This window comes from Capricornis sumatraensis, chromosome 3 (assembly GCF_032405125.1).
Source record: "Capricornis sumatraensis isolate serow.1 chromosome 3, serow.2, whole genome shotgun sequence".
In the NCBI taxonomy this organism is placed as follows: Eukaryota; Metazoa; Chordata; class Mammalia; order Artiodactyla; family Bovidae; genus Capricornis; species Capricornis sumatraensis.
The window spans coordinates 176,003,654-176,030,842 of NC_091071.1; the positions used below are offsets into that span (position 1 = coordinate 176,003,654).

Genomic DNA, 27,189 nt, shown 5'->3' on the forward strand with positions numbered 1-27,189 from the left:
AACAGAACGTACACCCAGAACTAAAACAAGGGGCTTGGTATAATGTAGATCTGGTCTTTGAGGATTGTGCAGCTGTGGTTTAAAGTTACTGATGTTCCTGTCCTTATTCTACTTTTGAATTTCACAAGAACTATCAAGTGTTGGTTTTATACCATGGCTGAAGAGTCTTTGCATTTTGAGGTAATTTAAATTGTTCATGGAACAAAAACATTTTGCAGTATATTGATATATGATTTTAGTTCACATAGTGTTCAAAGGAATTGGATTTAGCATTAATAAATAATAAACTTCATAAAACTTAACAGTGTTTGGCATCAAAGAATTGTTACCTGGTGGCAGGCGTTGAAACTATGCATGTTTTCCTATTGTAATTTGGTTGTTTTGGCAAAATGATTTTTTAAAAAGGAAGAAACAGTTGGCTTGTATTCCATCCTCTCTATTATGACCTCTAAAGGTTTCTGTACTCAGAGCTGTGCAGTTAAAATTGATGTCCTGGTCCCTGGTAGAGAAATTTTGTATTGCTCTAGGCAGTTTCTTAGATTTGGAAAATAAACTAAATGAAGGTTTTGAATTTGCCTCTAGGGCCAGACCTTGCATATCAGAGTTTAATGGATAGAAAATCTGACTAAGCATCTGTGCAGTTTTATTACCAGAACTCTTGTATTTTTCAGAGCTTAATGTAGGCCAGTGATGGGCAGTTTTATCTGGTACCTAACTCACAAGGAGTTACAGAGTGGCAGCAGAGACAGTGACGAAAATATAGGTTGGGAGTTGTCATAGCTGGGATTCAGTCTAACCTTTACTGTAAACTGACCTTTGACCTCAGCTTGATCTGTGAAATGGGTAAAACACGAAGTAATACTGAAGTATTATAATAAGAGCATGCATTTCCTAAGGGCATTGTGATAATTAAAAGTACCTGCCTGTCACAGTGTCTGACACATACTAGGCCCGTGGTAAGTGTCAGTTTCCTTTAGCAGTGAGATACCTTCCCCTTTCACCGAGCTATTTTTACCTGTGAATGAGGTGTTCTACAAGGATGTTTCTGTCTCCCAGACTCTGCATTGTGATCTGACAGAATCCTTGCTTGTTCCTGACAGAATCCTTAGGGACTTCATTCCTCCATCTGACATGCGCCTCTGAGGAGCACTGTCTAATAGACCTTTGTGTGATGAGGCCCATCTTCTGTATCCGTGCTGCTCACTGTGGCAACTACTAGTCGTGTGTTGCTGTTGAGTGCTTGAATTATGCGTTGTGGCCTAAGAACTGAATTTTTAATTAAATTTTAATTTAAGTAACCACATATGATTAGTGGCAGCCTATTGAACAGCTCAGCTATAGGGCTTAATTCCTTAGGTCTAATCTCCTAATTCTTAGTGAAATCTAAATTATCTGATAATATAGGGTATGTGCAGGAAAACACAAAGAATTTTAAATGAATAACCTTCATTATAAATTGTTTTAAGTCAGCAGAACATCTGATTTGTACTTGAGTGATATCCCATTATGTGGACTCTTTCAGTTCAGTTCAGTTCAGTCACTCAGTCGTGTCCAACTCTTTGCGACCCCATGAATCACAGCACGCCAGGCCTCCCTGTCAATCACCATCTCCCGGAGTTCACTCAGACTCACGTCCATCGAGTCAGTGATGCCATCCAGCCATTTCATCCTGTGTCGTCCCCTTCTCCTCCTGCCCCCAATCCCTCCCAGCATCAGGGTCTTTTCCAATGAGTCAGCTCTTCGCATGAGGTGGCCAAAGTACTGGAGCTTCAGCTTTAGCATCAGTCCTTCCAAAGAAATCCCAGGGTTGATCTCCTTCAGAATGGACTGGTTGGATCTCCTTGCAGTCCAAGGGACTCTCAAGAGTCTCCTCCAACACCACAGTTCAAAAGCATCAATTCTTTGGTGCTCAGCCTTCTTCACAGTCCAACTCTCACATCGATACGTGACCACAGGAAAAACCATAGCCTTGACTAGACGGACCTTAGTCAGCAAAGTAATGTCTCTGCTTTTGAATATACTGTCTAGGTTGGTCATAACTTTTCTTCCAAGGAGTAAGCATCTTTTAATTTCAAGGCTGCAGTCACCATCTGCAGTGATTTTGGAGCCCCCAAAAATAAAGTCTGACACTGTGTCTACTGTTGCCCCATCTATTTCCCATGAAGTGATGGGACCAGATGCCATGATCTTCGTTTTCTGAATGTTGAGCTTTAAGCCAACTTTTTCGCTCTCCTCTTTTACTTTCATCAAGAGGCTTTTTAGCTTCTCTTCACTTTCTGCCATACTCTTTACCCCTTGTCTTTTTCTAGCTCATCAGAAAATCATAACACTATTATTTTTCCTTGCATGCTTTTTTTAAAAAAATGATATTAACCTAAAAATTTTTAATTGAGAATCTTACTGTTTATCCCTCCAGTAGGTTGAACTATCAATACATATGCAAAAAACTAGGGATTTCAGAAGCATAGTTTTGATATGTTTTTATTGCTTTGCAAATTAATAAGTACTCAGTGGTTTTAGACTTTGGAAGAACTAATGTGACTGAATAAGTTTTTTATAATTGCTGAAAATAAATAGGTATTTTTCGAAGAATTTCTGACTATTATATACTTTTTTTTTTTAGAGATGTCTTTGTCTTTTGATGATGTTAGAGAACAGATTCATAAGAAATGTTATATTCTAATTGACAGCATCTTGGGAATTCCCTGGAGGTCCAGTGGTTGGCTTCATTGCAGGGCCTGGATTCAGTCCTTGGTCAAGGAACTAAAATCCTGCAGGTTGCACAGCACATACCCCCCCCCCCCCGCCCCCCGCCCTGCCAACAACACCCCCCCCCCCACCAAAAAAAAGAGAAATGGACATCATCTTCAAAAAGCAATATGACAGATGTTGTTGGCCAGGAAACTATGGTAAAGGTATAAATACTGTGTCAGAGGTAACATTTTCTTTTTTGCTTCTACAGTGTTTCTGTGAAGATCAGCAATCTTGAATCCCCTATAAAGTCAGCCTCTTGTTTTCAAGGTATCCTAGCCCTTTGGAGCTACCCAAAGTATCACCTCAAATGGCGCTGGCCTCTTCCTCTTCCATTTTCCTGGCATACTAGTGGGCCATACTAGTGAAAGAAGACTAAACAGATTGCTTGGAGATAATATTATGTTGTACAAGGTTCTTCTCTCCTTGACTGTCTCATTTCAGCATTTTTATCAGTGGCTTGGACTAATTGCCTGCCGACTGGCTGATGGTGATGTAGTTTTGACATTACATGACATATTTCGAATACAGAACAATCTGAAATGATGGGTTGAAATTAGCCAGATAAATTTTCAAAGGAATAAAACACTTGATTCCTTTATGAGATTCAAATTACAACTGTAAGAGTACACAGAAGTGAAGAGCATGACTTATTGCCAGGTTATGTATAAAGAAGATTAAAGAGTTTAAGATGATTGTAACTGAGTACTAATTGGTAGTAAAATGTTTTGACAAAGGAGCTCCTGTGATCCTTGTTCATTAATGGAAGCATAATTGGCCAGAATAAAAGAGAGATATTGTTCCTTTATTCTGCAGCAGATATTTATTGAGTGAGGGCCTGGCACACTCTGGGCAGACCTGGATATTTATATTCAGCTCTCTACTTTGAGAACTTTGAGCAGTGGGAGAAAATTGAGGGGAAAAGAGTAAGCTGTTTAGGGAATTTAAAAATCTTAGTTGGAACGACAAGGGGTGCAGAGTGGTGATTGGCCTGGAACAAAAAATAGTGATAAGTTGCCAGCAATGGCAGGTTGTCACTTACAGAGAGGAAGGATTCGACTTCAATGTGAATTTTGGGAGGGTAGATGTCAGACCAGAGGATAGGTGGTTCAGAAACTTTGGAGCCAATAGAAGGAAGAACTTTTGTGGTGTCAGAATTCCCATTTAACAACACAGTGGAACTGTGTTGAGTTGCTAAAGTCTGATAACCCCAAAGGCATGTCATTTAAGAGATTCAAACATTAGGTATATGGTTAGACTAAATGGCCTGTACTGTGCTTCCAGAAACAGGACATCTTGCTTCTTTTAATGATTCTTCAGCACTCAGTGGAGAGGAAAAAGTATTCAGAAGCATTGCAAGCAGTTTGGGAAAGCCTGTTCACATCCACACTTTTCACTAACCTATGTTTGCTGCCATGCCTGTCCACTGTTAAGTCTAATGCTATATTTACAGTTGAATGGTTAAGAGGGAAGAGAATCCATATCTTTTTATTTCTTTGCATGTCCAGCCATTATACCTTTTCCTGTGTGTGTGTGAGAGAGAGAGAGACAGACAGACAGAGAGATGTGGTTTTTTTTTTAAAGAAGAAACAAGATCCAAGTAGCCTGTCATTGTAAAAATCTTAGTGCAGTAAAGTTGAGTAAATGTAGGCCTGTTAAATGTACCAGGGATAAAAAAAAATGTATGAACAAGTTTCACTAACTCTGAAGGAAATAGAGAATTAAGGGTCTTGTAGGAAGAAGAAATTTGTTTTCCTGACTGATATGCATGAGTTTTCATGAAGTGATTGATGGGGTGCTTTTGTTACCGGTAATCAATTATGGTTGATGTGCTACCTGTTAGTGTAGTTTGATACATGTCCTGGCATATGCCTTCAGCTTTTGAAAGAATTCTTCTGACTGACATATCACGTTTGATATTACAAAGGATATTCCGTTTCATGAGAGGTAGAGTGTGTAACAGTTACAAGTACAGCCTCAGAACCTGATTATATTTAAATTATACATGGGAGACCATTAGGATGTTACTAATCCCCCCATCCCCCTCAATTTGCTCATATATCTATCTAATAGTAGTGTTAATAATAGTATCTGCCTTAGAGATTTGTAATGAAGATTAACTTAATATATATGTAAAGTGTTGAGAGTGGTACCTGGTAACTGAAAGTGCTATATGAATCTTTATTGTTGTTATTTAGTGTGCATGTTTAATACATTTTTTAGTTTCAAAGCTGAAGTCTTAGTTTATTTAAAAAAATGTATATTGTATGTCCACATAAACACAAATTTAGTCTTTTACTGGCTCAGGTATATGTTATTAAGAGTATCATTAGAAACATTTGTTTGTTTCTCTTTCAAAAGAGCTAAAGCAAACAGTCTTATCCTGTTCAGAAATCTCCTTGAGTAAAATGTAATCTCAGTTATTCTAGACGGGCTGGTTAAAAATTCCAGCAGAACAGGTAGAAGATAGTGGTAAGAAAAGTGGTTATGGGAAAACTGAACCTTTATCTATTTTTCTTGTTCTGTGTAAGTTAATGGAATAGTTTCCTTTCTCCCTCTAGCCCCCTCACCTCCCCATAACACCAAGTGTCTTCAAAGGCAATAAGTACTTGGACAGAATTAGTTGGTAATAACCACAGTGGATCTGTCCATTTGATCCTCTCTTTGTCTTGGCTGCCCTCTAGAGTTCATGGAAGGGAATCTTACAGAATTAATCGTATCCAGTGTGCCTGACATCTAGGAGTGCTTGATGTATTGAGCCAGATGAATGACCCTGCTCTCCTTGAGTCTTGTAACAGCTTTGTGGCTCCTGATACATATACTGTGTTACAAAAAACGCTTGGGTTCATTCCTGAAGTTTGTTTACAGCTCACATTGTTGATGAAAAATAGATTCTGTCTACTGTGTAATTAAGAGAAGTGAAGTCTAGCAGGGAAAGTTTACTAGTCCAGTGTTCCTGGTTTTAATTGACAGAAATTCTTGTGTCTGTCACCAAAAGTGTGTCAGTAGAGATAATTTGAAGACTGCTGTCTCTGTAATCCAGCCCAGGCTCCTCCTGTATTATCACCCTTGCCTCTCGAATTTTCTTTTCATCTTCACCCACTACTCTCTGGGTTTCCCCATTCACTTCATTCTCCTTCTGTACCTTCCTGTCTGTTCCTTGTCTGTGCCTTATTCTGTTTAGGGTTTTCTTTGCCCTGGGGTATGAGGGCTGAATGGGGATGAGCCTTGGGCACTGGATCCCAAGTCTTCCAGTTCAACACAAGATGAAAAGTTACTTCCTACTACCTGTGGGTAGCTTGATACTCAAGAGTAGGACATGATGAAACCTGAGCAGGCCCAAAGGTCAAACTTGCCTTTATTAGGACCAGTAGCAACACTCACATCTGGAATCCTAAGACAACTCGGGAGATTTTGCAGCTGAACATTTTTAGACTACTACTGTATTTCCCATTTTAAACCTGTAGGTGGCCTCTTACATACCTAGTTAGTTGAAAAGAGCAAGTTTCTGTCATAAGGAGTCAGGTAAAAGTTGACACGTTTAGGTATTTCTTAGGACTTTCTCAAACTTGAAAGTAACCAAATGGCACTCCTGCTGTTAACGCTCATCTCTACTCAAGATGAAAAGTAGGTCTTAGCTAAATAAATAATGTTGCATCATATCATGGGAGTCCATGAGAGCCAGGAGTAGTCCTCAGTAGTTCTAGCTGTGCTTGTCCACTAAGCAGACATTTCCTTCCAAGCTGTTAAGACTTGTGGCTATACTATTAGAATATTTCTGCCTCTGGATTTATTTACTTTGATTAAATGTCATTTGATTCTTCAGTTCCATGTGCCCTTGAATTCTCAAGTGGAGAACTGTCATTCTGGCTTTCTAATCTTCCTTCTCCTCCTATGGTTACTGAATAGAAAGATGTTTTTGCTGAGCTGCATGCTATGTCCTGCCCCTTTACTGACCTGTAAGCTTTTCCATTGGCTTTCTTTCTGTTTCCCGCTGCTTTCTTGCTTCATAATTGAAGGGAGGATTCAGACCCATCCAGGTAACAAACTACTGGTTCTGCATGGCCTCCTTATTTCTCCATTCCCTTATTGTTTTAAGAGTGAGATTGATTGTGTGCTGATGAATACGTGCACTCACAGTGGGAATTTCCTATTGGTATATTGTTTCAAGGCTTTTAAGCCCGCAGTGAGAACCACAAATAACCACAAGTACTGGTTGCCATTTGAAAGTTCCTTCTAGACCATTCTCAAGCCTGTCTAGATTTTCTACTTTTATCGCAAACTGTTTGAGAAAGCAAAACTGGGTTCAGTTCCGTATGAGATTGCCACTGTTTTCAAAATGAAGGCTTTTCCTATTATATGTCAAGGCTTTTCCTATTATAGCATGTGACACCCTCACAGATAATTTTAATTTAATTTGACCTTGAAAAACTGAGATGAAAATTTTAATGTCCAGACAGATTTTTGTTGTTGTTGTTGTTATTCTAAATGCTTTATAAATGACTTGACTGGTATTTTTTTAGGGGACTACTTTAGCTTCTAATAAGTTGATAATGAGCCATCAACTCTTCATGAAAGCAAGAATGCTTTTATATAATACAGCAGAACAGCTTTGAGAGAGATACCAACTACCCCTTTTGTTGTATTTTACCGCACGTTTTCACATTAATCATTTGTGGCATAGAACTTTTAGTTTCAATTAGTTGAGACTTCATTTTAAAAGTGAAATTGCCCTGCTGTCTTTAAATGAGTGACAATGTTGATCAAAACTTGAATTAGTGTGCTGGGCCTCATGTAGAATGTTTTTTTTGTGAAGTGTATTATTGTATTTCTTATTCAAGTTACTAAGATTTTTGTTAGTGGAGAAAAGGAGAAAGCTCATGATAGTAAAATTTATATAATGCCTTTTGTAAAAATAAATAAATAAATATTTTTTTTCTCCCCTCCTCAGTTTTTCCAGAGGCCTCAAATACAGCCTCCTAGAGCTACCATCCCGAACAGCAGTCCTTCCATTCGTCCCGGTGCACAGACACCCACTGCAGTGTATCAGGCCAATCAGCACATCATGATGGTTAACCATCTGCCCATGCCGTACCCAGTGCCCCAGGGTCCTCAGTACTGTATACCACAGGTAAAGTATCTCTCAGATCCACGTGGTCTATCAGTTGTAGTGTGAGGATTAACTCAGATTCTCACCAGGGGCAGCAAGAAGGATGGTTGATGGCATCGGTTTTTAGTGATGTGTGAAGTTTTTTGTTGGATATAAGTCTAAGCCATTTTGTCGTTTTTCATAATATTGTAAGGAGGTATTTTTTCATCTCTTGAAATTTTCTAAGATGATAGAGAAATTGTTTTTATATCCTATCTTTCCCCCAGTCCCTTACCCACAGTCAGTTGCTCTAAAGTAGACTCAGTAACTAGCTGTCCAGTGATGCTGTTCAGCGTTGTTGAAAGCTGTCAGCCTGAAATAGTTCTTCAGTGACCTGATATCTGCCTGTGCTCTCATTTGCTATATGACTGTTCATGACTGTTTTTCTTCATCCTCATTGCATCTGTTTAAAAATTGAAGTAGAGTTGATTTACAGTACTGTGTTAGTTTCAGATGTATGGCAAGTGATTCAATTATACCTACATATATTCATTTTTTTAGTTCCTTTCCATTATAGGTTATTACAAGATACCAAATTTAGTTCTCTATATCTACAGTAAATCCTTGTTGTTTATCTACTCATTGCATCTTAATGGACAGCAATCATTTTGAATGTGTTTAACAAAGTGACTTTACCTCCTTTAAATAATTCTCTCTCTCTCTCACACACACACACACATACCCACCCCTCTATTTTTCCATAGTAAGCTGCTTTCATGTTATTTATTAGTGTCTGTAATTCCTCTCTTCTAGTACCGTCACAGTGGCCCTCCATATGTTGGGCCACCACAACAGTACCCGGTTCAACCACCAGGACCAGGTCCTTTTTATCCTGGGCCAGGACCTGGGGACTTCCCTAGTGCTTATGGTAAGTGTGAAAATTTGAGCAATTTCTGCTAGTTGGTTGTGGTCATTCCATTTTGTTGTGTAGCAGGACAGTTTAGATAGTGAGATTTGGTGGTGTAAAAGTGAAAAAGTGTTAGCGCACAATTGTGTCCAACTCTCTGCGACCCCACGGACTGTAGCCCCTCAGACTCCCTGTTCATGGGATTCTCCAGGCCAGAATACTGGAGTGGGTTGCCATTCCCTTCTCCAGGGGATCTTTCCAGCTCGGATCAAACCCAGGTCTCCTGCATTGCAGACAGATTCTTTACCATCTGTACCACAGGGAAGGACTTTTAAACAAAATGTTGCCAACAGTTCTGACCTGAAAGCTTTAAGAGAGTGGAGTATAAGGAAAGAGTGTTATAGAAATGTATTTAGTTAATGATACCTTCTGAAGGAGCTAGTAATTCTGTCCTGAAATAGCCCATGTCTCAGTCTGATGTCTCCTACCAGCTCATCATTACTAGATTTTTACTGGATTTTTGTTAAATGCATAAATAACTCCCTTTAATGATTTCTTTTTTCCTAAGCATTTACCATCATTTACCAAAACATTTGCTGATGTTTCCCCACTGGAATGTGATATTCACGAAGGCAGGGAATTTTGTTTGTTTTGTTTACTACTCTATCCCTAGTACCTCGAGGACAGTGACTGGCAGGCACTTAGAGAATATACATGGGATGCCTGAATTTAACTCAGAATACCTGTGATTCCTTTTCTGCAGAACTGTGGTGATATCTGTGTCATGGGGAGGTTTTGAGAATTAGTTAAGTGAAAATGCCTTGAGAAACTACAAGTACTTTCAATGTACAAAAGCAAGCACCTTGTTTATACTTGGTGTGTGAACCAGTGCTAAACAAAGGAGTAATAAAAATGACTTGTCTTATTCAGTAAGCATCTATGACATCCAACACTTGTTTTATTCCATAGAAAGCCAATTTTAAGTGATAAAATCAGTGAATACTAGAAAAATTAAACTTTAAGAATCAGTAAACATCAATCTTCTCCATTACAGTAAGGAAATATTAAAATTTTAACTTGTTTTTTTAAGATGGTTATCTAGCATAGAAAAACATGTATCCACTAACTGTTTTCCTAACATTGGGATTAGTTCCTCAGTTAACCTTTATAGAATAATCTGTGGGTATTAGAATAACTCAAGGAGATTTACCTTAGGTTTTCAGGTAAAATAGGCAAAGCAACCAAGTGTTTATGCAGCTTTACTTCTTTTAGAAAAGGAAAACCTTCCTATTACTTTGAAACTGCTGTTTCAAAATGGTAAACTTTATAACTTCATTATATGTCTCAGATATATATGTTTATTTAACATGACTTTATTAAGTGGTATTTTCACTAAGAAATACATGATATTTTCAGAATAATGAACATACTCACACATATATTTTAAAGGAAAATCATATGTGCACATTACTCAGCTTTGACATAGGATATTGCTAGCACTGTTGAGGTACTTGTAGATCCCTTGAACTTGACTTTCAAGACACAGTTTCACACAAGTCTAGTGTCTTTGTACTTGTACACGTTGTACTTGCTCTGAAAATTATTTTGAAGTGTAATATTGGTTGTTGTTCTGTTGAATTAATTGAAGAGGAAAACTTCAAGATGAGATTATCTCTCACAGTAAACATGGTAAAATTAATAGTATTTCTTCTTTAACCTCAAGTTGCAAAAGGAATGCAGGTATATCTTTGAATTTATAGAATCATTTTGAAAAGTATCTCACCGAACTTTAGTCTACTATTTATTTACAGATGACATAAGTGACTTTCTGACTCACAAAATATCATCAGTATTATGAGTCTGTGCCAGGCCTCTTTCTTGCTCTTAATACTGCTACTGTAGTATATATGGAAACAATATAGATGAGTTTAACAATAGGGAGATGTTTTGATGATGTATACATACAGTATTACAACATTTTGGTTTTATTTATTCCTGTTATATATAAACCATATTTATTTTTACAAAAATGCAATATATTGAGGTGTAGTTATATTTCAGATATTGTTAATGTCTGTTCCTTTTGACAGATAATCTTTTTCCCCAGGAAATTCTTACTTAGATCTAAGAAGACATTGAGTAGGTAGTTTATCACCTAGATAAAAACACTATTTCCCTAGTTTCCTTAAGATTAGAAAGACAATTTAAAAGTTTTTCATTATGAAAGTAACTAATGATGCAAAGTACAAATAATATAGATAGGACATAAAAAGTAGAAGTAGTCAGTTTCTCTCCTTCCTTACTCCCTAAAGAAATAATGATTTAACAGACTGATATATATTTTTTCATTTGTTTTAAATAATTTTAGTGCAAATGGATATAGACTATTTTTAATGTACTAAAAGTTTCTGATTTTCTCCCCACCATCTCACAATGTATTCATGGACATCTTTTCATTTCATCACGTTTAGAATTTCAAGCTACATTTATTCTATTTTAAGAATAAATCATAATAAATATTTTCTTTGATACAACTTTAGGTTCTTATTTTGTCATTTGGGCAAACATTTTCATTTTAAAACCTGTCACTAGTTAATATGCTTTTATCAGAATCAAAAGTTGTAATCTAATGGTTCCATCAATTATTGGTCCTTCTGCTATACTGCTTTATGTCAGCTGGCATGGTCTTACGGTCTTGAAGCGTAAACATTCCCTTCTATTTCCTCTTTTTAGAAACTCCCCTTCTCTTATCTTTCCAGTCCTATTTCTTAATTCGTCTCTGATTCTGGTGCCTCCCTTTTTCATTGGGTGAATGTGGGTGTAGGGACAGGATCCTAGTTCTGTGTTCCAAAGCCAAGAGCCCTCTCTTCTAGTGCAGAGGACCTTCTCTTATCTGAACTGGCTAGGAATGAATCCAAGACTTGTTCACTCTTGCCCTTCTGCTGGAGTTTGTGAGTTGAGTGGACTATGCCCTCTCCCCGCACCCCAGAGTTCTTAGTTCTTCCTCTGTAACGGAGTTCACTCCATGATACTAGCAGTTTACCCCCTGCTTGGTTTAAACCTTGAATAGTGATTCTCAGAAATATTAGCTCCATTGAATTTCAGTAACTAAGATCATAGAGTTTTGTATAATTTTTGCAGTGTTTCTACAGTGTTGAGGGAAAAATAACTAATGACTAGTATTTGCTCAGTGTCACTTTTCAATTTTTCTCTTGTTGGTGTTTTTTAAATACTCTGATACCTGTTATGTCAGAAAAATACCTCATGGAGACAAGTTATTTCCAGGCCAACCCTAGTTAGTGATTGCCCAAAGTGAAAAATACACTTTTGGGAGCAAAACGATGTGGTTAATGGTGGGAATGATGTTGAGAAAGAAAGAAAGGGCTGAGAATTTGCAGTGGTGTACGGCCCCATTTTCTCTTTAAACTGGTATCCTCTCCTTTCTCACTCCATCCTGTCATTTCCTTTTCCTTCTGTCATCTTCTTCTACTCTTTTCCTGAGTCTTCTATGGGGGCTTGGGCACCTGGTTCAGTTCTTAAGAGCTGAGGGAGTCATTGTCCCACATGGTTTGTGTAGGTGGGTAACTTTTGGCATCAAATTTTAGATTGATTGTGTTTTTGCAAAGCAGCAGTACTGTGGTCAGTGATGTGGTTATATGCGGTTATATTATTATGATGGGTATAGTACAGGATACATTGATTTCATGTGCCAACCTACATATTAACCACTATATTTTCTTTGTTTCTATGGAAAATTGAAGATTTTTGAAAGGTTTTGGAAGACCTGCAATGTTTAAGACATTTGGGCTAGGTATTTTCTGGAATGTAGATGTTGAGGTATTATTCCCCCTGCCTTTCAGAATTAATTTGTGTGGTGTTTATGATTGGGGTTTTGCCAATGAGAAGAAGTCTGATTTTTTTCTCCAGCTCGTTCAGTATCCTGGGGAGTGAAATAAATAGAAAGTAAAATAAAGAAAGAAACATACATAACTATTACATTTAAAATTTTGCCAATAAGCCTTTTAAATAAAACTGCTATTTATTGTATTATTTCATGTAGGAAGCCCGCTTTAATAACAAAGGAATAGGACTGAAATGATTTTAAGACAGGAACAGTCCTTTCCAATAGTGTCCGGGTTGGCAAGCCTATAATTATGTATGTGTGTATTTTGTGGTTATTATTTTATAAATATTGCCATATATTATTGACAACTTTTGTCTAGACCAGGATTCGGAGAACCACTGATAGAATAAGAGTCAGCAAGCCTTTTCTCTGAAGGGCTGTGTATAGTAAATAGGTGAGGCTTTGCAGACCTCCTGCAACTGTCCAACTCTTCACAGTAGTGGGGAACCAGTCAGTCAGAGAGAGTACAGTGTTGTCTCTAGGTCTCTTCCCATAACACTTTATTTACAAAACAAATGGTATTAAGCTGGATTTGGACCTGCTGATGTAGACAAATCTATCTTCTTCCATGAATAAGAGGTCCAGAAACATTAAGTAATTTGCCTCATATGTACATGCAAAAGTGATTTACATTTTTAATAGAATAGATAAATGTTTTTTAAATGTCTTTGACTGTGTAAGAGGTTGGATTAGGTTATAAAATAAAACTGTTGTCTGCCAGGGCAGAAGGCCTGCTCTGCTGGGGTCTACAGTTAATTAACTGTCTTACTAATTCAGTGTTTAACCGCCACCATATGGAGACTATCCTATTCTCTCAGGTTTATTCAGCTGGTATTTATTATACATATATTGTACATCAGCCTCTGACCCGGTCGTGGTGACTCAAAAATATTTCATTAGTAGAATCTGATTTTTTTAAGGGATGTTTCACCTTTCACCTTTTGGATCTTATTTCACTTAGCTTAAAAAATAATGGCAAGGTGAGCAAATTGTATTGCTTGGGTAGCAGCATTTAACACCAATTTTAGGGTGTTGTTTTCTGACTTTGGGAGCTAGTGACGTAATGTGATAGCATAGAATTGCTTATTTTAGTTCTGCTTTGATAGTTCTTTGCTCAGTACTAGAGGATGGCTAACGTGATTTTGTCTTTTAACCTATTCAGAGGGCTTCCCTGGTAGCTCAAGACTGTCAAGAATCTGCCCACAATACAGGAGACCTGGGTTCAGTCCCTGGGTTGGGAAGATCTCCTGGAGAAGGGAATGGCAAGCCACTCCAGTCTTCTTGCCTTGAGAATTCCATGGACAGAGGAGCCTGATGGGCTGCAATCCACTGGGTCGCAAAGAGTCAGGCATGACTGAGCAACTAACACACACATACACACAACCTATTCGAATCCTAGTCATGCTATTTAGATCAGCCCTGTTATAGTTCTTTTCCAAATCTGATTTTCAAAGACGATTAATACCTGCAGAGTTCTGATACTGAAAATCATAGTGCTTCCAAGAATTTTCCACTTAAAGATTATTATGATAATGGTGGGATGGTGATGTTGTCGATAATGACAGTGATAATATAGCTACATTATTTGACTTTTTACTAAAGTACCAAGGATTGTTACCAGTATTAACTACTTTAATACACATTTGTCCTTCTTGTTACTTTGACTGCTAAAGGCGAGCCGTCCCTTATGCACCCGTCATGTATGTATATACCCATTTAAGGCTGTTTACTCTGCAGTTCTCATCTGTCTTTCCTGTTAATATCATTTTCTTCTCCGTCTGCTGGATTAGTTCCATCAGCATACAGGTATACTGTTTCATTCCTATCTTTTCTTAAAAAAGGTTTATTTTACTTCATATTTTTGTCTACCCATAGCCCATTTTTCTACTTCCTTTCAAAACTTATAAGAAAAAGAGCTATCTATACTGTCTTCATTTTCTTTCATCTCATTCATTACTGAACCCACCCTAATGAGGATGCACACTCCACCCCAGTCTAAGCAGCTTTTGTCAAGGTCACCAGTGAATTTCATTATGCTAAACCTTACCTGGAATTCCAGTTGAGCTGTTTCAAATCCTGAAAGATGATGCTGTGAAAGTGCTGCACTCAATATGCCAGCAAATTTGGAAAACTCAGCAGTGGCCGCAGGACTGGAAAAGGTCAGTTTTCACTCCAATCCCAAAGAAAGGCAATGCCAAAGAATGCTCAAACTACCACACAATTGCACTCATCTCACATGCTAGTAAAGTAATGCTCAAAATTCTCCAAGCCAGGCTTCAGCAGTACGTGAACTGTGAACTTCCAGATGTTCAAGCTGGTTGTAGAAAAGGCAGAGGAACCAGAGATCAAATTGCCAACATCCGCTGGATCATGGAAAAAGCAAGAGAGTTCCAGAAAAACATCTATTTCTGCTTTATTGACTATGCCAAAGCCTTTGACTGTGTGGATCACAACAAGCTGTGGAAAATTCTGAAAGAGATGGGAATACCAGACCACCTGACCTGCCTCTTGAGAAATCTGTATGCAGGTGAGGAAGCAACAGGTAGAACTGGACATGGACCAACCGACTGGTTCCAAATAGGAAAAGGAGTACGTCAAGGCTGTATATTATTCCCCTGCTTATTTAACTTCTATGCAGAGTACATCATGAGAAATGCTGGACTGGAAGAAACACAAGCTGGAATCAAGATTGCCGGGGGAAATATCAATAACCTCAGATATGCAGATGATATCACCCTTATGGCAGAAAGCGAAGAGGAGCTAAAAAGCCTCTTGATGAAAGTGAAAGAGGAGAGCGAAAAAGTTGGCTTCAAGCTCAACATTCAGAAAACAAAGATCATGGCATCCGGTCCCATCACTTCATGGGAAATAGATGGGGCAACAGTGGAAACAGTGTCAGACTTTATTTTTTGGGGCTCCAAAATCACTGCAGATGATGATTGCAGCCATGAAATTAAAAGAGGCTTACTCCTTGGAAGAAAAGTTATGACCAACCTAGATAGTATATTCAAAAGCAGAGACATTACTTTGCCAACTAAGGTCCATCTAGTCAAGGCTATGGTTTTTCCTGTGGTCACGTATGGATGTGAGAGTCGGACTGTAAAGAAGGCCGAGCGCTGAAGAATTGATGCTTTTGAACTGTGGTGTTGGAGAAGACTCTTGAGGGTCCCTTGGACTGCAAGGAGATCCAACCAGTCCATTCTGAAGGAGATCAACCCTGGGATTTCTTTGGAAGGACTGATGCTAAAGCTGAAGCTCCAGTACTTTGGCCACCTCATGCGAAGAGTTGACTCATTGGAAAAGACCCTAATGCTGGGAGGGATTGGGGGCAGGAGGAGAAGGGGACAACCGAGGATGAGATGGCTTGATGGCATCACCGACTAGATGGACGTGAGTTTGAGTGAACTCTGGGAGATGGTGACGGACAGGGAGGCCTGGTATGCTGTGATTCATGAGGTCGCAGATTCCGACATGACTGAGCGACTGAACTGAACTGAAACCTTTCCTGACCATCTGACATGGTTCAGTGCTCTACCCATTCTTAGACTGTTTTCTTCACTTCAGCCGCTCCCTTGGTTTTCTGTTTCATTTCCTTTGCTGCGTTTTCTTCATATCTATGGCCTCCAATCAACATAAAGTGCCTTGGTAATTCTGTGGTGGTCCAGTGGTGAGGACTCTGTACTTTAACTGCTGTGGGCCCAGGTTCAATCTCTGTTTAGGGAGCTAAGATCCCACAAGGCATGTAACACAGCCAAAAGAAAAAAAAAGGTAGTACTACTTTAAAAAATAAATAACATAGAGTGCTTCAAAGATTAGTCCTTGGTCGTCTTTTCTGTTTGTACTCATTTCCTGGGTTACCCAGTGTCATGGTTTAAATATTGTCCACATAGTCTAATTCCAAAACGGATACCTATTCTCTGGCTCCAGACTTGAGCCTCTTTTTGTATATTTGATATCTTGGTTTGAAAGTCTGATAAGAATCTCAAAACTTTTCATGTCCAAAATTGAACTCTTGATTTTTCTGCCCTAAAGTCTTACTTTTCCTCATCCCAGTAAATAAATACATAAATAACACAATAAATAGAACCTCATTCTTCCATTTGCTCAAACAAAGACCTGAAGAATTTTCCTTGACAGTTCTTTCTCTCATACTCAGATCCCATCCATTAGCAAGTCTGTTGGTTCTGTCTTCAAAAATATCCAATATCTGATCCCTTCTTACCACCTCTACTATAAGTACTCTGGTTTAATAGTAATTGTGATAATAGTCAAAGTTTTGAAAGCTAAAAAGGATTCATTGAGGCATGAGTGTACTCAAAGGCATGAACAATGTTGAGATTGATGGACACAAGGGGTAGGAATAGGTTGTCCCTGGAGCAAAGGTGTGGAGTTTGAGAACGGTAGAAAATGTAGTTAGAAAGGTAGAACCTGGATACTTAGTGAAAGTGAAAGTTGCTCAGTTGTGTCCGACTGTTTGTGACCCCATGGACTGTAGAGTCCGTGGAATTCTCCAGGTCACAGTACTGGAGTGGGTAGTCTTTCCCTTCTCCAGGGGATCTTCGCAACCCAGGGATTGAACCCAGGTCTCCTGCATTGTGGGTGGATTCTTTACCAGCTGAGCTACAAGGGAAGCCCTGGATCCTTAAGTATCTGGACTTTAGGCTGCTTTTTACCAGCCTGTTTACATCCCCAACAATAGCATTCTTCAAGCCTTTATGATGGCTCCCTGTGGCGGTGGTTCTCCACAAGTAGAGAGAAGAATTAGACCACCCCAGCCCACAAGATGATGAGCTGTATTATCCAGCCCCTGACCAAACCCACATGCAGAACATATTCACACAAACCTTTGTTTGAAAATTACGTTTAGAGGCAGTGAGCACCCAGAATAGTTTCTTTTTTTTTTTTAAGCAGTAACTCTGGTGTCAGTTTGCAGGAGTTGGTTATTTAACTGCTTTTTTGTAGTGGATGCTGAAAAAGGAAATATGATTATGACTGTTTGTGAATCAATCATTCTTTAACCACTTCAGTAGCTGGAAGGGGTGAGCTAGGGGAAAGAGATAAGTGAGAAGGACGCTTGTTTTTTTACATTTTTAAAACTAATTGTCTAGATTCATGGTGTCATTACCAGTCTTATAGTGGTTGACAAAGTAACTGAATGCTTTTTTTTGTTGTTTTCTAATTCCTTAGGAACGCCTTTTTACCCAAGTCAGCCAGTGTACCAGTCAGCTCCTATCATAGTGCCTACGCAGCAGCAGCCCCCTCCAGCCAAGAGAGAGAAAAAAACAGTAAGATGTGTTTGTTAGTTTTCCTCATTTTAGAATTGAATGTCCATTTTCTATCAAGTAAGTCTACCTACACCTGTACTAATTACTCACCTCAGTTCACAAATGAGGGCTAATTTTTGTTTCTCCCTTATATCCTCTCGACTATACCTGGAGGATTTGTATGAGCCTGTAACGAGACAGTGCAGATACCCTTTGTTTAATATCAGTTTTCAACATGCGCTAAGCTAGCTATGCTAACTGCCATCCAGCTCTAGAACTGGGAAGGTTTAGTCATGAATTGACAGGGGGAAAATAGCACAAGAGAAAATAGAGTACTGAGGACAACGAGGAAAATCTTCCTGATGGAACAGATTTAAGAAACAGAAAGCAGAATTTAGAAAATGTGTTGTAATTGTTTTTAATAAGTTTAACAGAAGCTTTGCCTCTGTCCATTCAGTCAGGCCTAAGGGAATTAGGGTACAGAATATGAACTATGCACTGCAGAATATTTTATAGACGAGAGGCTTGCAGGCTTTTAAAACATCAGAACACAAATGAGCAATACTTACAAGAGTGTCTCAGATCACACAATTAAAATAGATGTGAGTGACATCTTTAAATTACTCTCATTTAATAAAAATTAATTAGGTTCAGAATTTGTTTTTTTTTCCTAATCAGACGCAAATTGCTTGTGCACATGTCATAATAAGAAAGAATGCTGGTGTATCTTGACACCGCAGGTGAAAACTCACGCTTTGGCGATGTTGAAACAGCATGGTAGATGTAGGACTTGAACATTCTTAGAATGCAGAAAAGTTAATTTAAAAAAAAAGCAATGAAAACAGATGACAGTATTAATATATGTTACTGAAGAAGAAGGGAGAACAGATTGAAAAATAGTACGTAAAACTATAGTAGAAACAAGATTCTATAACTGATAGTAGAAATCTTAAACCTCTTCCCTAGAAAGCTTCCAGGTTCAGGTGGTTTTATTAGTGAGTTCTTCGAAATTTTGAAGAAGCCATGGATGGCTTGGTAAGCTCTGGATTTAATGACGAGCAGAAGCAGGTTTTATGTCTCAGCATTGTCCCAGGACAAAAGGCCTAGACCCAGGCGCTCCATCTTCATGTAGTACCTTCTCCACTGTTGTCTGTAAACACAGGCCCTCACAAAATTACAGGAATACCATCCACATTGTTCTGTGTCTTGTATCTTTTCATTTACCAATACATCTTGACAGTCACTGTATATTAGTATGTGTAGAGCAGTCTCATTTTTTCTGCTACTGTTTGTTATTTAATTGTAAGGATGTAATATAAAGTTTTAACTACCATGTTTTTGATCAGTCTTTAAGATCTTTCTGTCTTTGCTGAAAAAAAAACCAGCATTGCATTGAGCATCTTTAAGGTTATCTGCAACATAAACCTCTATTTCTTTGCCCTAGGATATGAATATTTTTCATTTTGCTAGAGAACCATTGAGGCCTTTAAAACTTTAGAGAGTAACTTCTATATTTTACAAATATTTTATGAACTTTGTCTTACGTTAAGCATTACAAATAAAATCAGTTCGGCATTGCTTAAAAGATAAATGTTAATAGTTTGCCTTTTTGACCTAGAAATTCATCCAACTAGGTTTCAGGCTAGCTTGTTGTGCTACTTTAGTTCAAGCCACCGCGAATGGCCTAAATTCCTTTGAATGACACCCTGTAGTTCTCTGATTGAAATCAAGTCAGATATCAGCTTTGATGTTTGACGTTTCCCAGTTTGCACCTTTATGCATCATATTCCTATAAATGTACTATGTAGACACCCATCTGTAAATACGCTGTCTCAATTTATAACCTTATAGATAAGAATTCGGGATCCAAACCAGGGAGGTAAAGACATAACAGAGGAGATTATGTCTGGAGGTGGCAGCCGAAATCCTACTCCACCTATAGGGAGACCCGCTTCCACACCTACTCCTCCTCAGGTAAGACAGAGCATGCCGTGATGGGTGATGGTGTGTATCTGTCACTAACCTCTACTCAACTCTTTTCTTCTGAAGCCACTTGACTGTACTTTTTTGCTTTCCATCAGTTGTCTCATAGCCTCGAATATCTAAATGATTTTTAAACAGACATGTTTGTTTCTCTTTGTAAACTGTTATAACTTCCAAATTTTTATTGGTAATGTTTCTTTGTATTGTCTTCACACTCAGAGCATAGCTGTGGCCCCTCTTCCTAATTATTGCTGGGCACCAAAAGGAGCTGCATTCCCATGGAAACCTCATCGCTAAATGAGCATTTTATATTTTCAATATGGAGTCTTAGGAATTAAATGCTACACACTATGATAATACAAACATTAAATTAGAGAATTTAAACTTCTTCACTGAACACTTTTGCTTGAGATGATTGCCTATGTTTTTTCAGAGCATATTTAAATGCCTTACAGGTACACCTCTTACTTTTAAGTCGTGCATAAATGAGCTTGAGTGGAGGGTGTCTTCTTTAATTATTTACAAAGGTTTTTAGTAAGTTCTGTCAGACACTTGTTTGTTCCTGTTGCAGAATGTGGTTATCAATGATCTTCTAAGAGCTCACTTTCCTGCTTTTAGACATCAAGGCACTCCAGGAGGAGCTGGGGTTTAGTAGACTGTAATAGAGATGGGATCCCCCTTCCCCCAAGCTTGACAGAATTTTGATTTCATCATTAGGTTATTTTAAACTAGGCTAAACCATTCTGAGGAGGAGAATGATTTCAAATTTTCACAATATCTAAAGTATGAATACTCAGCATAGAGAACAGATGTAACCAATGTTCTTAAGGTCTAGGGATCTGCTTGCTTCTCCCTCTTGCGGCTGAATGGTGAGGTACTCCTGAGAGCCCAGTTTACAAACAAGTGATATGGATGATCAAATATAAGGCAATTCACAATGACAGACTATTGACTTGATTTTAGTAGTACTGTACAGGTTTAAAAAAAAGTTCTTTAAAGAGCCCACAAATACATGTTTAAATTTAGAGCCCCTTGAAAATACGTGAACTTTGAATAAGCCTCAAACCTGAGACTTGTGTGATGACGTGTTTTACTTGGACATGATGATACTGTCTGGCTGACTTTTATCTTCCATCATCTAGCAAAGTAAAATGTGTAACCACGTAGGTATAGGAATTGTGAGATTATATTGATGATTGTTAATAGAACCTTTTACCATGCTCTGTTATTTCCCCAGGGATATTCCAAATCTGGAGTGACTGAATAGGGCTTAGACTCAGTCTTGTCCCTGGATATGAATGTGGAAGCAGCAACATTTGCACATTTAAATTAATCTACTTTATGTGCTGTGTTAGGAGCATCCTATCGCAAAAGTTTAGGATTCGTTCATAGGGGCAATTCAATTTTGGTCTGTATTTTCCAACTTTAGTTAAAATATTGTTATTGTCAAACTATTTAGTTTAAATTCTCAACTAGAGCATGTATTTCTACATTTTAATTCCCTATGAGGTTGGTTTTTTTTTTTTTTGTCTTACGGAACTTGATCGTACCCTCTGCTGGTTATCTCTCTGACCTTAGTCATGGGCATCCTTTTGCTCCTTATCATTCTCCAGTGATCCCAGGCCTGAATATAAATGTATGTGTTTGGATCATCATAAAGCCCACTGAATGTACACTTTTAGTTGATGAAGATCATTAATCAATTATTCTAATGTTGGTAGTTCTTTCTGAGGTGTAATATCATCATGAAGCATTACTTTATTAGTTTGCATTTAAATACACAGTTACCAATCTGTTGTCTTTCCAAATGCATGAAACTCATGGAATGGATAAATAACCCGTTAAGAGACATATGAACTAGAAATACTTCATTTTCCTCTTAAGAACAGCAAGAGCACAAGCATGGTGATGGCAACTACCCCTTGCCTTCATTTTTTAGGAATTCATAGAGTGATACACATAGAGTAAGAGAGGATAATCCCCAGTTAAGGGAAGCAGTCATTAATGCCTAATTGTTATAGCATGTAAAATGTTGACCTACAGTTTCAAAAGAAGCTAGAAATCTCTGTGCAAATAATCTGCAAGTTTTAAATGACAACCCAGTTCTACCAGTAAATAGCACTATGCCACTCAAATAAACCCTTTAGATTTTGCCTAAAACTGCTTGTTTGTAGCTGTGGCCTAATTCTTAATAGATCCTGAATCACATTCTAGTTAATTAGATTGCAGATGAGACAACCTGTTTCAGACTTTATGACTGAATAGCAAACACTATATTGATTCTGGCCTTACGGAGTACCTGCTTTGAGTTACAGTTGCATGTGTTGCTATATATAGCAAAGCCCTTTTGCTGTGATTGAGGTCATCCCAGTCTCTTTAAGGTAAATAGAGGATAATTGCTGATACTTGACCAGTCCTCCTGTGAGGATATACTGAGAAGCATTAAAGCACAAAGGTGACCAAGTGGGTCATAGTTACAGCACAATCTCAAATGTGTTGGGTCAGAGAAACCCATTAATGATGGTTGGTATAGGTGAGATAGTATAGGGCAGGAGCTTTGGGTTTGAATCAGATATACTTGGTTTCAAGTCCTGGTTCCATAGCTTAATTTTGTAACTTTAGCCAAATTACTTAATCTTCCAAAACTTTAGCTCCACATTTTCAAAAATGAGGGAAATAAAGCCTCATAGAGTTATTATAAGTATTAAGTAAATACTTAAAATTGGTTAAGCTCAGAACATAATGAGCATTCAATAGATGTCATGTTACTTTTTAAAAGTTGAAGTGTAACTGCTTTCTAGTATAATGTTGGTTTCTGTCATACATCAGCATAAATCAGTGATAGGCACGCATATGTCCCTCCCCTCTTGAATCTACCTCCCACCCCATCCACCCCTCTAGGTTGTCACAGAGTCCCGGTGTGGCTCCGCTGGGCCATACAGCTAATTCCCCCTGGCTTTCTCTTTCACATATGGTGGTGTGTGTTTCCATGCTACTCTCCATCCATCTCAGCCTCTCCTTCGCCCCGTGTGTCCACAAGTCTGTTCTGTCTGTCTACGTTACTAGCATTGCAATTACTGTTATTGCAGGAGGCACAGAAGATGACTGGAGGCGTCTTGAAGGCTTCACAGCAGAAATGCCACTTGGTCTGAGTTCCCAGATTGGTATTCACAAGATGGAAAGAGAGAGAAGGATATATTAGCAGAGTGGCTCTATATACAAAAAGGCACATGATGATGGGAAATTGAGTGAAGGAAGACTGTTATCATTTCCGATGATAAATTAGGAAGTCAGTTGAACGAGAAGAAGTCAGTTAGAGAAATATTCAGCAACTGGTTACTAAGAAAGTAAGGATTATAAAAATGGTGACTGTATAAATTATCATCTAAATTTGGGCAGTTCTAGAAATGAATGGGGATGCTGTGAATCGTTTTGCTGGGACACCAGGCAGAAACCAGTATGGTGCAGGTAAACATATTGCATGGTTCCCCTGAGTGTTAGAAAGAGGGAAGAGTCAGGGGTGATTCTTGAAGCTTAGATTCTGGGATTTATAGTGAAGTAGACATGGGTTTTGAATAGGGGGATAATGAGTTTGATTTTGGCAAACAAGCAAGCTTAGAGGAGTTAACTGAGAGAAACTGTGTTGGAGGAGGAGAATGGAAAGGAGAAACAGGTTTTTGTTGCTTCTGTTTTTGTCCTGAAGAGTAGATTGCATTTAAATATTCCTGTTTCCTAAGTTTTTAAATGATCTGTGGAATAACTCCTTCAAATTTAATGTCTCAGATGTATTAAAAGTGTGTACATGTTTGTATCCATGTGCCTATTCAGATGATTGTAGTGTACAGACAGGTGCCTAGATGGACGTCATAGAATAATAGAGTACCTGATGCTGCTCTCCACTCTGTCATCGAGATTTATGACCTGGGGTCAGAATGCTAAGTCCTTTAACCGCCTGTTTTTTTAATCGTGTAAAATGAAGGATTATACTAAGTAATCAGTCCTTCAGAGTCTCCCAGCTGTATCCCTTGTTGGTAGCAGTAAGGCACAAGGACCATTTTCGTATTAAGAAATGTGCTGCTTCCTGAAAGTTGCTTTGGACCCTGTAGGGTAGAAATAAATCCATAGTGTTGCACAGTCAGCCCTCCCTATCCACAGGTTCTTCACCTGCAGATTCAAATAACCAGGGATCAAAAATATTCAGAAAAAATTGCAGCAAGTTCCAAAAAGCAGAAGGTGAAATTACCATGTACTGTCAAGTATTTACATAATATTTACATTGTATTAGGTGTTATAAGTAATATAGAGATGATTTAAAGTATTGAATTGGCCCAGAAAAATTGTTTTGAGTTTTTCCAGGCGGAAAAACCCGAACAAACTTTTTGGCCAACCCAATATATGGGAGGTAAAATGCAAAAACTACACACTTTCATGTAAGGGACTTGAGCATCTGAGAATTTTGTTATCCACAGGCTGTCCTAGAACCAGTCTACCATGGATACTGAGGGCTGATTGAATAGGCAAGTGTTCTAGAATTGTCTCCTCCCAATAAAAATTTAAAATGAACTATATGCTTTGTTTCCTCTCCCTACTCCCTTTTGTTCTTTTCTTTTTTGTTGTTTTATTAATAAGAAGTACTCTTAAAATGAAGCACAGATATTACTTGAGGGAGAGTCCTGTGTCATAGAGTGTAGGGGTTGGTGAAAGATTATTTATTGCTGGCACATATTAGCCTCTCCTGTCTTTTGGAAAAATTACCAAAGTCAGCGGGTTATTCAGTCTTTTGAATAGCTTCTTATAAATTTGATATCTGGAAATCATCTGGCCATTTGTTAATTAGTTCACTTTTATAGTCTTAGCTGTAGCAGTTAACCAAAGTTAGGTTCTAATGTTTAGATAATAACATTCACTTTGTAAGTACACTAAGTAGGTAAGTTCTTGCATAAAGAATTTGAAAATACCTATATAATGTAAACAAATCCATTCCTAAGTTTTAAAATGTCATTTTGTCATCTCAGGTATGGTATGGTGCGGTATGGTACTACGGTAAAGGTGCTCAGTTGTGTCTGACTCTTTGCAGCCCGTTTGGACTTGAGCCCGCCAAGCTCCTCTGTCCGTAGGATTTTTCAGGCAAGAATACTGGAGTATGATGAGTGCAATAAAGATCCTGGTTATTGAATTAAATCACATCATTCTTCATCTTTAATAATTTCTCATTAGTACCCTCCTTTCTGGCTCAGACGGTAAAGCATCTGCCTGCAATGTGGGAGACCCGGGTTCGAATCCTGGGTTGGGAAGATACCCTGGAGAAGGAAATGGCAATCCGCTCCAGCACTCTTGCCTGGAAAATCCCATGGACAGAGGAGCCTGATAGGCTACAGTCCATGGGGTCGCAAAGAGTCAGATATGACTGAGTGACTTCACTTCACTTTGGCTTAAAAATAGTATTTTTCAATTATATGAAAACTGTGTGCTTAATTCCTCAGTCATGTACGCCTCTTTGCAACTCCATGGACTGCAGCCCACCAGGCTTCTCTGTCCATGAAATTCTCCAGACAAGAATACTGTAGTGGGTTGCCATTTGCTTTGCAGGGAATCTTGCCGACTCAGGGATCAAACCCCAGCCTACTGCCTTGCAGGGAGATTCTTTATTATCTGAGCCACCAGTGAGGCCCAAATTTTATTTTACATGATTATTTAGTTTCTCCTGAACTGTATTTCTTCATAGGGCTTCACCAAATTTTGTGAAAGCCTTTGTTATTAAGAGTGGTATGACTTTACACCAGATATACTAAATCTGAATCTTGGTTATAAAGAAAGTGTACCTTGAATTTTTACACGTGTAGGAAAATTCCTGTCCTTTGCCACTTATTGCCAGACATTGAACGGTTCCATTGCATCTCATAGTCATGAAGTAACCATGATGTTTAGTAGGGGATCACAGGAAGTATTGTAAGAGAGCTCAAAAAACGATCAGGTTTAATCTTTTGTCTACTACTAATAATGTATTTTCAAAATTACAGTGATTTCATTTTGTATGTATAAAAATTACAAATCTTCTTTGGAAAGGAGTAGTAAAGGAAGACATTACCACCATTAATTTTATTACCAAAGAGTTAACTGTTAACTTTTTGTTGAATATCCTTTCAGACATCTTTCAGTGTGTGTGTGTGTGTGTATCACTACCTTCCTACGTATAGTTGAATATATTTGGGTTTATTCATGACTTTTTTTTTGGCTGGTCAGATACTCGGCTTGTGGGATATTAGTTACCTGGCCAGGGATCGGACCCAAGCTCATGGCAGTGAAAGTGTCGCATCTTAAACACTGGTTGCCAGGGAGGTCCCTATGACATTGTATAAGTTCTGTGTTTTCAGTGATCATGCAGAATATTCTTGTTTGATTATAGGTGTTATAATTCTTAATGGCTACATGGTATTCCCTTGTTTGGATGTGCCCTAATTTATTTAATTGATATGTATTCGTATTCTTTCCTGTTTATGACTAATAATAACTATGCTATGATGAACAACTTTACTTGGGGATCATAGCCTCCAGAAATGTACCAGGTAATCTCCTAATGGCAGTGTAAGAGAATACCCGTTTCCTTACATTGCTGCCTTACTGATGGATTGCAAAATAATACCTCATTTAGTGTTTATTGATTGATTGGTGGAGTTAAAATTTCTGATGTTCAGTGGTTATTTGTGTGTGTATGAGTTTTATGTTCATGTCTTTTGTACACATTTCTTTTGGAGTGATAATCTTTCTCTTATATATAAGCATTCTTTAAATGTTAAAGAAATCCCTTTGCCATATGTAATTTTTTTTCTAGTTTGATGATTGTGTTTTAACTTTAATGATGGCTTCTGTTATATAGAAGTTAAAAATCTTTTTTCCTCTCTTCGTAAGTTTTTAATTTCTTTTTTAATTGGAGGAAAGTGGCTCTACAGTGTTGTGTTGCTTTTTTCTGAACAACAGTGCAAATCAGCCATAATCACAAATACATCTCCTCCCTCTTGAGCCTTCCTTCCCGCCCCAATCTATTCACAGGGTTCTGGTTTTTAATAAGTAACTGATGATTTGAGGCTGAAACTTTGAAAGATTTTGCCATCAAAGATAATAAAATGAGCAGTATTTAAGTTTGGTTATTTTACCTTTATCTTTGATTGAAGTGGAATTTATTTTGATGCATACGATGAGATTTGGGGCCTACTTTTTTCTTCTTCTTGTTCTCCTTTTTTTAATCAAACAGTTCGTCTCTTTGTTTCATTATTTATTGAATAGTTCTTCA

The 27,189-nt window shown here is 38.1% G+C and overlaps 1 protein-coding gene across 5 annotated transcripts in view; it reads left to right on the plus strand.

Moving 5' to 3' along the window:
- The window catches only part of EIF4G3 (eukaryotic translation initiation factor 4 gamma 3), a 177,506-nt gene that overhangs the window by 9,357 nt on the left and 140,960 nt on the right, over positions 1–27,189 (plus strand). For 3 of the 5 annotated variants that reach the window (XM_068967766.1, XM_068967768.1, XM_068967769.1), the window contains 4 exons: positions 7,703–7,882; positions 8,654–8,768; positions 17,839–17,936; positions 19,767–19,889. In XM_068967766.1, the coding sequence (XP_068823867.1) occupies positions 7,703–7,882; positions 8,654–8,768; positions 17,839–17,936; positions 19,767–19,889 (516 nt within the window). Of the gene's footprint in view, positions 1–6,770; positions 6,792–7,702; positions 7,883–8,653; positions 8,769–17,838; positions 17,937–19,766; positions 19,890–27,189 lie in introns of all 5 variants that reach the window. The other 2 variants (XM_068967770.1, XM_068967767.1) reach the window with 1 other exon arrangement.